At 40.5% G+C, this 12,932-nt stretch overlaps 1 protein-coding gene across 3 annotated transcripts in view; it reads right to left on the reverse strand.

Annotated features, from left to right (window-relative positions):
• Positions 1–12,932, reverse strand: part of LOC109098382 (transcription cofactor vestigial-like protein 4) — a 31,530-nt gene that overhangs the window by 2,292 nt on the left and 16,306 nt on the right. For all 3 annotated transcript variants that reach the window (XM_019111949.2, XM_042733529.1, XM_019111948.2), the window contains 3 exons: positions 8,121–8,316; positions 2,038–2,257; positions 1,318–1,441 (listed from right to left, as the gene is read on the reverse strand). In XM_019111949.2, the coding sequence (XP_018967494.1) occupies positions 1,318–1,441; positions 2,038–2,257; positions 8,121–8,316 (540 nt within the window). The remainder of the gene's footprint in view (positions 1–1,317; positions 1,442–2,037; positions 2,258–8,120; positions 8,317–12,932) is intronic.

Genomic DNA, 12,932 nt, shown 5'->3' on the forward strand with positions numbered 1-12,932 from the left:
GAATCTGCGGTGTTTTCACATTTTAATGCATGCAGTTATGGCAATGTAAAGACCTGTCAGTAAACTGAACCACTCGTATGTGTGTTAACACCCTGCAGGAAGAGTCCAGTTTCAGTACTGTTACTGTCACACTTTGAGAGCCAAACACACTTTGTAACTCATCATGATATGATCTCTGAGGGGAACTGTCTTCAGAAAAGCTATGATGATATTTTCATCTTGCCTCTGTATAAATGCATATTAGTGTTCATAAGTCAGGGCTTGCTTTGTTTACAGTGGTAACCCAGGAAACGCTGTATCACTGCTGTGCCATGAGCGCCACCTGCTGGCAGAGAGTGAACCTGTGTTTTCATTCACCACCTCTGCTGTTTGAGTTTCATGCAGATATGTTTATGTAGTAGAATTCATTTAAAGACAGTCTAATTTAGATTAAAAACTTCTCATGCTGCATGTATGCTGCATCTTTGGATGGACTGTGATTAAAATGTAGTGGTTGCCTCTGATTTTAAATGGAAAGAGCACAGACAAAGCCTTAGTTTGATTAATATGAAGACATTTCTTTTGTTATTTGATTCAGGGTGTTTTAAAATTTCAATTTAGTTTTGTTATTTGACATTTCATTTTCACAAACAAATGTGGAGCATTTTGTCCAAGTAACAATAAAAGGACAACTTTTTAATAATAATTTAAAAAATAATTTTTTTTTTTTTTAAATTTTGAAGTAAGAAAATCATTAGCGCTGGACCAGAATATTGCACTTTAAGTCTGAAAAATCACCTGAGTTCTGAAAGAAATTCAAATATAGTGTAAATCACCTGAAAAAAAACAGCAGCACTTTAAGTCTGAAAAATCACCTGAGTTCTGTAAGTAGTGCACATATAGTGTATTGTTGGTGTAAAAAACGAGCTGCCTTTATCCATCATGTTAATCAGTAATTTTACACATGATAAAAACGTGCACCAAAAAGATCTTATGGTCCTTAATTCAAGCTAAGAAACGTGATTTAAAACCTTGATATTGAGGTGTTTAATCTTGAATAATGCGGTCAACATTACAGTTCAATTATAAAACCTAAAAAATTAGACCATACTCTAGAAATGGTCTGAACGATGTCACTTCCTGCATATCAGAATTGCTCCATTTCTTCTACTGGTAATATGATCACACACGAAATGTGCAACATTTCACGTTTACTGAACATGTAATAGTTCCCTCCACAGAAAACAGTGGCATCTTAAGTGAATTCATTAAGGGAAAAAAATTATTGGACATCAATTTGTATCCCATCCACGGACAGTGAGGGCAGTGTGTACTTACAGTTGGAGGCTCTGCGGTAGCTTGAAGTCAGGCTGGGTGAGCAGCCGCTGTGAGACACGGTGCAGTGGGTGAGGTTACAGTTACGGTTGTTCGCTGGGGCACATGTGATCACAGAGGGACGATTCTGCACACACACACACACACAAACATGAGATGAGCAGCAGAGCAAGTGTCCAAACAAACAATCACAACAACTACTAAAAAACAGGGCTATTAGATTTCTCTACACTGTCGAGTCCTGCTGCTCATGAGCTGAATTAATAGTCTTCTGTTCTCGTCAGTGGATAGCTGACTTTGGTTTTCACCCAGAAAGAGATCAGATTCATACAAACACAAAACTCTTATTATACATGTTTTGATGAGTAACAAAGATTCTAAACATAAATATCAAGACAAAGCCAAACATACTTTAGCATATAATTAAATTTAAAAAAATGTACAAAGCTTTCTGCTTCTTTAAAAGGGAGAGTTTACCTAAAAATGAAAATTATTTACTCAGCCTCATGTTTGTTAACTCGTGTTGACTTATTTTTTTCTGTGGAGCATAAAAAAAATGTTTTGAAGAATGTTGTTGTCCAAACAGTTCCGCTCCCATTGACTTCCATTATATGGACAATAAACACAAACAAATCTTTTTGTGTTCCGCATAAGAAAGAGTCACAAGTCAAGCAAGTTTAAAAGGACATGAGGCTGAGCAAGGGATGGCAGTGCTGGAGTTACCTGCTGGCGCTCGACGGGGCTGACGGTGGGCGAGACGGCGACAGTGCGGGTGGCGTCCATGTTTTTGGTCAGTGCGAGAGGCTGGTCCATGGCCAGGCTGGGCATGTGGGCGTACAGGTGACCACCAACCAGACTCATCGGGGAGGCGCCGATGCGCTCTATGGGGCTGCGGCTGCGATCCCGGGGGTCCTTGCGGTAGTCCCCATTGGCAGGCTTGCCTCTGCAAGACAAACAAAGAAGGGATTGTACTGAGGCTCTGTCCAGCAGCACAAACAAGCAGAGCTATTAATGTTGCATTCAGCGGGCCTGGCAAGAGCGCACACCTCCCGCGAGCAGCCGATGACTTGATAAGAGCAGAGGACAGAGTCGCCGTCGCTTACATTCAAGCATTACTTTAGTGCGCAGTAGGGCTGGGCGATATGGGAAAAAAAAAAAAAAAATTCTTGATTTTTTTTTTTTCAGAACGTTTGACCAAGTCTCAATTTTTAACTAGTCAACTTGAAAACATAACTACAACATGACTCAAGCAACTCTAGTTGCTTCTTTATTAATGCTGTTAAATTCTATTCAGAGTGTAGCACACATGATATAAATGTTAAACAAATCACTTGTTAAACATCTTTGCAGAAAAGACGCATGAACGACAGCTGCATCTTGTACAAACTTGTATGTTCAAAACTAATAAAAGTCAAGGTCATTGAAATTCAAATTAAAAGAAGGTATAACACCAGTAGATTATTAACTATAAATGTTCAATTCAATTCACAAAAGTGCATTTTTTGCAAATGGCACCTAACGATGTGTGTTCCTTCACACATGAGCGGTTCATCACGTGACATGCGACTGGATCATTCTTCTTTACTGTTATCACTGGCATAGTCAAAATGACTAATTGCAACATTTGGCATTATTTCTATTCCAAATCAAGATTCCTCAATTTACAAAAAAAGAAAAAAAAAAAAAAAAAAAAAAAAAAATTGTGGCAAAACATTAAATTCGATTTAATTGATAAAATCTGGAAAAAGCCCTAGTGAATAGCTACGGCTGCTCCATTATCTCGGCTGTTTTAAAGCAAGTTTTGTTCTACTTATTCAAATCTCGTTTCCAGCTCTGCATTAGCTCAGATGGCTCACTACAAAAGGCCCTTTCCCACTACCGACCTCCTTTCCTGTTTTTCTTTTCCCCCTTAAAAGAACAGACACACATGCAGCAAAGCCCAGAAGCGCTATTCCACCCTTCCGGAACGATCGGTCTCCTGCTGCCAGCAGAGCGGAGGCCCAGCGAGGGGCCAAGCGCACTATTCAAAAGGCTTCATCTGTGCTTCACAGGAAGAGAACTTAATACCCTTCACCGGGCACACAAGAGAGCTCTAATCAGGTATTTGAAGGAAATGCTTTCAGCGCAGAATTCGTAACCTCAGTTTGGTGACCGAGCTCCACCTTCGGGGAGGACAAGCGCTGGAGATTTGGTCGGGTCTCCGTTGTGCGGCTCTGATCATTGAAATCACCGGTTACTTGGCAACGCAACTGGCGAGTGAAGCATCTGCAAGTAAACTGTGAGGTCTACCAGTCTACTCCTTCACAGTCCCTTCCTCTTTCACTGTAATACATACGCCGTGTACACACAGCATCTTAACAGTCCTCAAGAAGTTGAGATGGCACGCTGACAGCACCACTGTAGGTCTACAGGTTACACCATGTGACATTAGAAATGTGTCAAACAATGGCTGTAAATGTGCACCGCTATCAGGAGGACTGCTTTACATTATTACATGAGAGAAAAGAAACGCAGAGCTACTCTAAATAAAACAGCTCACTTTCATTTTTGACTTGTCTTGGAAATACAGGGCTCCAGAATAAGATTTGAGAGGCACTAAGTTCTCCAGATGGTGGCGCCAGGAGCAGATTTGGCAGCGCTGGGGGTATTCAAATTAAAGATCAATTAATCATAAAATTACTATTGTTTTGCATTAATAAGTGCAGTTCCTAACAACATTTCTTGTTTGTGGTTTATTCAGATTTGACAGTAAAGCACTAAGCTTGAGTTAAGATGCATACAAAACTTACTTAACAGTAACAAAAGTAGCAAAATCTACTTTTATATAAAGAAAATGTATATATTCCACTCTTATTAAGTGTACCATTATACTTCCAACATACAGAACTGACCAACTTCAGTGATTGTGTGATTTAGTAGCAAACTGAAGAAGAGTTTGTGGCTTATTACTTCTTACACAAACAAAAGTGTAAAATTCTGACAAATTCTGATTTCTTTATGATTTTATATTTTAATGGTGATTTTATAATTTAAAAATATAGAGAAAAAGTATAAATGAATGACTGATAAGCCAATAAGTGCTCTTCTGCTGCTGTCTACTGGTTATAACTGTGATTTTATGTATTTTTTTAAATTTTACATAATTGTTTGTTTACCACACAGTATATTTTGTTCATCCCATTAAAATTCAAACTGGATGATTTTAGAGCTTTAAAGTTCTGGAAACAGTTGTGTGAAACGCTTGAAAGTCATTGAAAAGTGTTTGATCTTCTCTCTCCGAAGTTTGTACAAACCCTGAAATGAATGATGTAATGCCTTCGAGTATGTCTACCACATCACCATGGTTACAGTTAGCGTTACTGCTTCTGTTTCCTGATGTATGTCAGCGCTGTTTATAACAGAGATTTCTGTGCAGAATTTGAATACTTCTCAGTAAATCTCGCCGGAAACCTTGTCATTGTTCGGCGAATTCAAACACTTCTCACTGGATCTCGCAGCACTGCTGCATCTGTGCAGTAACAGTGTCACGAAATCAACTCTGGCTCCCGAATAAAGCTGTTCTGACCTCGGACAAGTTTGTTTGCATCGCGGCCCGCGCTGCGCAGCTGAAACAATGCGGTTTAGTTACACTTTAGTTTCGTTTGCCGTTTGATGTTTCTCAAATGCAACAGAAATGGCAGCACTTACAAGTTGAACAACGCGGTGGTCGCACCAGTGCGAACGCTCACAAAAATTAGTTGCAAAATATTGCTGCCGTGAACGCACATTTACGCCATAATACAAGGACACAAAGTTGTGTATGGTTTGGGCATCATATTAATAGCAGTAACGTCAGATCTAGGAGGAGCACAATAACATTCAGAAAAACCTGCTGAAAGCCACTTCACACGAGATCCTTTGAAAAGAAACAGCAATGAGGCCCTTTGATGAGATCTTTCAGTTCCTGCTGCTCCTCTCTGATGTGAGCTAAACGCTCTGGCAACAATCCACCAGTGCTTTCAAGACTCTCGCTCCGAGAACAATGCATTTACCCATCATAACATGAAGCTTTCCTGAGTTTTGATGAAGCCACGCAGCAATCCAAACATCACAGAACAACAAACGTATACAAAAACAGAAGCAAACGCTTTACATGACTTTAGCATTTCCCCTTAAAAGCCAACAGATATCTTTTAGGCTTACTTCAAAAAAGCCTGCTCCAAACTCCACTGAAGTGACGTGAGCTCTGCTAGACTCTCTTCAGTCACAGATGCAGGCCAATAAAACCGGGGACATTTTCTCATAATTGCATTTCAGAGCCTCATGATTCCACCACAGATCTTGGCAGGAAGATTCTTTCTCTTATTTCTCCTTTAAGACACTGGAAGCTCGCCCACAAAGATACAGGAAACATCTGGGAGAAATCAGGGCGAGGAAGGCAGAACCACAGGAAACACACAGTATACTGCTCACTATTAGCCATATTTCTAGCTTTCTTATTACAAATCAGCCAACAAGCTTTATTAATAGCACAATACTCTAACTACTGTTACGTTTATATTTCTTAATGAACTCATTAACTTCCCATTTGTAAATATTAAATGTGGTAAATGAAGCAGCTAGAACATTTTGGCACGTTGCTTATATTTGGCTCAGGTTTTAAACAAGCAGCCAAAAAGGTAAAAGGCAGTTTGAGAGCTGGATCCATGAGCACTGTGTGTAATCTGTTCAAAGAGCCTGGCTAACTTCAGACTTCACTGTTCTGACAAATTATAATCCAAACACCAATGAGCCAGTCGTGTGTGTGTTTATATATAAAAGATAGCAGAAAAACATTATTTTATAAACCCTAACCACGCTGGCAGGGCCTGCGCATGACTCTCTGTTTGGCTGGCCACGGATGCATGAGAAAGACGGAGTCTCCGAGTTCCCAGCAGGAACACAAGACAGCTGTCGATCGTTCGCTCTGAAATCCACTTTCTACAGGAACGCATTCATAAAACCCCCCGATGTTGGGTGAAATCTAGGTGAATGCATGAATCACGCATGTTGCAGCTCTGATCTGCAAAACTTTAAAAGAAAGATCAGTCGTTTAATACAGAAGAGGGACTCTTATTTTGTAGCAGCCGTCGACAGTGGGGCGTGGGACAGGCCTGAGCAAGCTTCCAGAACGCAGTGGGCTGACCGGATAAGAGGCCCTTTGTTTTCAAGGCAGCAGTGAAAACCAGAAAATGGCCCCCACCCTGACACGGAGCCCAGTCCACAACAATATGTCTCCCTGAGTTTCCAGCTGTACTCGCCTTAGGAGGAGGATCGGATCACCGTTTGGTCTGGCAAAGAAGACCGGAGTGAAACCGTACAATAGCTTAACATGTGGACAAACTCCTTTCAGATCAAAAACTAGCTTAACAAGAAACATAACTGTAAAAACTCTCTGTGCACTTCTAACAACAAAAAAAACGGCAGAAGATTATAGTGAGGAGAGGCACAGGAAGAGGTTTCCCAGCCCCCACTGCTTCATTCCCTTCTATAGAGAAACACCCTCATGGAAACCTGAGCCGCAGTGTCCGGTGTCAGCCGCAAACTCCCAACAAAAACAGTCGAGAGCGCCTCATTCACCTCCACCCGATGGAAATCACATGTCCTGGAGCAATACAGAGGCACTAACAACTCCGTCCTGTAAATGGACTCCTGCTCTTGAAAAACAAGGAAACATTTGGCAAAAACTTTCCCGAAACTCCAGGCCTTTGTGTGTACTAGGAGTTTTAAAGGTTAAAAAAAAAAGAATAAAGAGATAAAATGCAGTATAAAAACATCAACACAAACCATTGTCTTCTGTTTGACCACTGCTTCAGCTTTAACTATTTTAAGTATTTAAGTTTTAAAATGGCAAAATGTTGTAAACAATTATATTCTACAGGTTTGTTTCTGCTGAGGTTTACTAATGAGCAGTAATTCTAAAAACTAGTGTAAACCCATGAAACAACTGCTCACACATCCAATCCATTTACATTGAAAAAAAAACTACTGAGCTAAAGCCCATTCTGTACGTCAACTAGCAAAATGGCAAAAAGGGTATCTGGTGTTGGTAAACTCAGAAGAGATGGTGCAAAACAAGTGTTAACGGAGTGTAAGTTGTGAGAAGGGCACTTGCTGTTATGAAACTACAATCTGCTGCAGAGCAGTTCAGATCCTGCTAGTGCTAAACCTTTTAACTGGCAACAAGCTCTGACGGGTTGCCGAGATGAGGATCAAATAGTGTTTACGTATCTGAGAGCGAGAGCAATGCAGAAGTAAATCCGTTCAAAGTTTAAAACAGCCCGTGCTGTTAAAGGAGCGCACGCTGAGGTCAAAGCCCCGAACGCAGATCAAATCAAGCTAGTTGTGCTGAGAAGCCCCTTCTGTTGTTCACACTGGCTCCTGCGCTGGTCCTAATTTACCAAGCAAACTGCAGGTCATAAATTATCCCCAGCTGCTCTGCCTCGCACCAGTGAAGAGCAGATCTGGTGACCGAGCGCCGCTCTTCATACTGGAATGCAGGGAATGCTCTGCCACGAGGGCATGGCCAAACGGCCCATGTGCTCCGGCTCCCACTGCCAGAATCTCAGGAATTCCAGCCCTCGCTCTTCAGCACATTCCCAAGCATTCCCCACGTTCTTTCTGCAGGAGCCCCACCCGCACGGCCCTAACTTCAGAGGAGTGCGAGGCTTTCTAAAAAGCACCTGCCTGCCAAAGATTCGGTGGAGAGACGACACAAGCTGTGAGTGTCTGTCAGAACATCAGATGCATCCAAAACCAGACACGTGATGTTAATCGGATACACTTACAACTGTGTGGCAAACAGCCGGCTCATCTTGGCCATGCTCGCGTGCTCGCTGTTGCAGTCGATGTCGTCGTCTGCTTGGTCCCCGCTGTGCTTCCTCTTGCTGGGGCTGATGGGAGGAGGGCCCGTCCTGTGATTGCTGACTGCAGAGGACAGAGACATGGCCGGCATTCTGGACTCGCCTCTCAGAGCAGCCTCACCTGCAGCACACACAAGAGAGCGGCATTAACACAGACGAGCACTTCAGGAGAGTGTGCTTTTACAGGCTGCGGGAGACGTGTAGTGCATGGACTTAGAAAGTGATCACGCCATCATATGAAATACAAAAACAGCAAATCTGAATTGAATCAGAATTGAGCGAGCGGTCAAGGAAGAATCGACTCCAAAACACACACACACACACACACACACACACACAAATCAAATACAAATCTCAATAGAACGGAAGTGAACATATTTGCTGCAAATCTGTCTTGTAAACAACACTTTGTGTTTAATAAAAATAAAATCTGCTTCCAATACTTTCTAAATATGTTGCTTACAAACAGTTGGTCAATTAGCCAGGTTTCGCTTTCATTTCTACTAACAAGCTTGCCATTGGATAGTGTATCATTTTTGTCTTCAGAAGTCAGCTGGAGTGAATACGATCTAAAGAATGTGTCCATATAGCAATATGTGCTGAGAACGCTCCCCTAATAAAGATAATCCACAATTTACCTAATTTAAAAACACATCAATGCATCACTCATTTGGTGCTGTCTGACTGATTTTAAATGGCCTGTTAATTGCACTGAATTACAGCATATACATTGAAGATATTATAATATATATGCTGTAATATATACCTTCCGCTCTCACGATATCAGCACTGGCCATGAAACACACAACAGTCGACCACTGCATTATATCACACATGAAAGCTCCTCATCAATACAGGCCACTTCTTTGATCTTGATATTCAGAACATAAAACCTTCACATCACAGAGAGAAGAATCGCAGCAATCACAATAAACTCGCTCATCAGCCCTTCCTTTGACTTCCTTCTCTTTTAAAAACACTTGACTGGTATCTTACCTCCACATCAGAGCAGAAAAAGCATTAGACTGATGCAGGAAAGCATTTTAAAAAAAAAATGTAGTGCACTGCATTGATACACTGACACGGCAAAGTCTCAATACTTGCATTGTAAACACAATCTCCGCCGTTGATTTGCAATCAAACGAGTCTCTATAATCTGCAGAAGTAATACACTGAAGCGTCATTACGACACAGTGCTGTAAGATTCCTCTCAGTACAGTACAAGGGCACTCGGTGCATTTACAGCCACTGTGTAGGAGTTAGGCCGGAAAATTACAACTGGCACGCTCTATCCAATGGGACTTTCCACTTGGGATGAGGTTAACTAAGCCTGAGAAACTTTATAAGATCCATTTATTGAGCCAGACCTGGATTTCTGCACTGGAGCAGTTATTTACAGAGTAAAATGATAAATAGAGATGGTAAAAAATAACCGGGCTAGGTGTCTCTCCCACACTTGAGCCTCATAAAATAAGCCATGCACACATTTACTCGACTTCAGCCTCAAGTAAAGCAATGATAGAGCTCACGAGGTACTTCCCAAAACAAGCGGCCTATTTTTCTGACTGGCATGTTTCGGCTCGTCTGACCGCGCTCCATGGCAACGGCGATGACATCACTGTTTTTGGCAGGGCTGGAGCTGCTAATAGAGAAAAGGCTGCGGCACACAGTAAACGTCCACACGATAGCCTATCTGCAATAGTCTCCAGAGAGCCATGAGGAGATGAAAGTTATTGGCCATTCATTCGTTATCAGTGAGGAATACTGTACAGAGACAGGTGTCGAATGCCGTGTTTCTCAGAGAAACAGTGACACTACACTCTTCCTGATCAAACAACTCCTTCAGCTCAAATGAGCTCAGACTCCAGGACCTGAGACAGACGGGTCAGATAAGACTGACAACAAAATGTGAACTGCTGGAGTGCATCCAGGAACAGGGTTGGGAAACAACAGCCTGCTTTTAAGAAACATTAACAGGGCAAGGTGTTGTCAAAAGCAATATTTTAACAGGATTAGTTTCCTAAATGAGAAATGAATGGTCTTAGATTAGGGATGCTCATTTTAACCAGTTAACCGTTAACCGACAGTAAGAATATTTACCAAATAATAAAATCAGTTAAACAGTTTAAAGTCTTTTTTTTTCTCCAGTTATTAATCAAAATATTTTAAAGCGTTTGCTGCATGGTTAAAATATGCTACATGTAGACCAATAAAATAAAATTGCGTTTTTGAAAGAAAAAAAAAAAAAAAAAAAAAAAAAAAAAAAAACCCCACCACTAAGTCATTTTATTATTTCATTGGGAAATAGGCCTAATGCCGACATGAAATGTTACAAACATTATAAACATACAGGCTAAACTATTTTAGTTCTGCTCTCTCCAAAGCAAATCTTTTAAATTTAACAGTAGCCTATTCAGAAAAGAACAAGAATTAAAAATGTAAGAAGCTATAGCTATATACAGTAGGACAAGCAAAATCAAATTAATTTAGGCTAAAACAAAATTTTTTCTGTATTTTCGTCTAAACTTCAACACAAACCCAAAACAAAATCATAAACATTATTATACAAGTAAAACAAAATATTTATGTAAATTGGTTTTGTACTTCACTGGCGTTTAATGTCCACGTAAAACAAAATGTGTGCAGAGATTTTACTGCATTTAAACTGAGCTGACTGACTGTATTTTATTATGATAATGAACAGGCTGCATTGTCAAGTTTGCAATGATCAACTGTGTGTGCGGTTTTTCCTTCTTATAATGAAAACAACTACTTCTAGCCATATGGATAATCAAAACTGTAAAAGGTTTGCTTTTGTGTGTACATTCACAATAAAAACTAATTTTTGTACTTTTATAAAATAAAAATAAATAAAATGCCGCTAGGGCTGCACGATAAATCAAAATGAAATTGAAGTTGAGATGAGACAGGAGCTGTAATTGTCATGCATATCTTTCAGTGAAGCACGGGTCTGTGATCAGTAGTAAATCTCCATCTGAAGGCCAGACAAACTCAAAATACGCTTTCTGCCGCCTTGGTTTCCTTTCACGCATGCATCACAAAAATGCATGAACCAAAACTCTGCATACTAGACTAGCCTAATGTTGCACAATTTTTTTCTTTTTTCGATTTGTTAATTTATTATTTAAGTAAAAATACATTTCTTGTATAAGCCTATTTATTCATTATCTATAGAGCCTAGTTGTATTATGTTTTTCTCCGCTCTCGGAGGCGCTGCAGCTGTATGATGTGACCACGTGGATCTTCATGTTCTGTTGTTTGCTGCTTTCTGCTCATGTGAAATTAATCTCTGGAAAACAAATGTTAGTATTTTTAATGGGTCACAGACACTTAACCTTTCTAATTTAAAATAATCTAATCGGTTAGCGATTGTTGGTTGTCGATTAGGAGAAATAACCGAAATGAACATCCCTATTTCAGATGATTTGATTAGAGGAGGTCTTCAGTATTTACAGGTAAAGGCTGATGACTTCACTGTCATCTAATTTAACCTACATCAATGAGGAGAAAAGAGTATACAAGAACAGTGATCCAAAAATGGCTTTGAAACCTGAGAAACAATTACTGTCCAAATAGTGCTTGAGTTACATTTATCAACCGTCCTTCAGCTAGGGCTGGTCCGAATACCATTTTTTGAGCTTCGAAGCTTCGGTAGTAATCAACACAGAATATTCAAAGCTTTGGAAGAGGGGGCTGAACACATTCTTCTCTCTAACACAGTGTCTACACCGGATGCGGACAAATTTATCACCTGAGAATGGCATATACACAATGCCTGTGATTTGGTGACACACAAAGACTGTATGCAACCTCTCAATCATTACAACTGTCAAACAGATTCATGTAGAAGCAGCTTGTGTTTCTGTATTTGACTGGTCAAAAATCAAATCAGGGAAAGGCTTGCAGTTACTTAACACACACACACACAGATATTTTGGAAAATTTCTGTGAGAGCTGCAAGCTTTCTTCATTCATACAGGCATGGTTTTCCCATGTTCAGCATTTCATTCACACACACTGCAGGTCTGAGAGATCATGTACTGCAGATGCTCAGACTGCACTGTCCTCCTGTAAATAACTACATCACAGCTAAACTTAGTTCATTTTGCCATCTGTAGTAGCTTCATGGTCGCAGATTCTCTCTTATCCAGAACGATTGTTATTTCTTTGTTTTTGTCTTAATCAGTAAACAAATTTTCTCCTTCTCCTGGCCAAATAGCCACACAATTACCATCATCATTTACACACACTTACTGTGATTAACCGCAGAAATTTTCATTTTTCCAGCACTTTGGCTTCTGTTTGTTTTCAGACGGAAGAACCAAAGACCAGAGTGAATGTAGCTAAACATTCCTGACTCCAGACAGGACTCGACTCAGAGGACGCTCACGTTAATTGATTCGCTCTAAAGTTAGATTGCGAGAAGTGTTCAACTCAAAGGGCACTGAAATCAAAGTTTATGAAACACTAATTTACCCATCTTCCTCGGGGAAAACTTCTCTCTGGCTCGACACAGACACCATTCACATATGAGCAGCTGAAGAAAAGACATCAACTGGAGAACGACGCTTCCTTCAGCCTACGTGTGGAATTTCACACTTCAGCGAGTCTGTATTTTCTGGGACGTTTAAAGCGTGTTAAAACCTCACAGCAACCTTTGTTGGGAACTGCAGGAGCCATAAAAGATGACTATCAGCGTTAGAAGAGATGTGGCCA

The sequence above is a fragment of the Cyprinus carpio genome, chromosome B11, assembly GCF_018340385.1.
Source record: "Cyprinus carpio isolate SPL01 chromosome B11, ASM1834038v1, whole genome shotgun sequence".
NCBI lineage: Eukaryota > Metazoa > Chordata > Actinopteri > Cypriniformes > Cyprinidae > Cyprinus > Cyprinus carpio.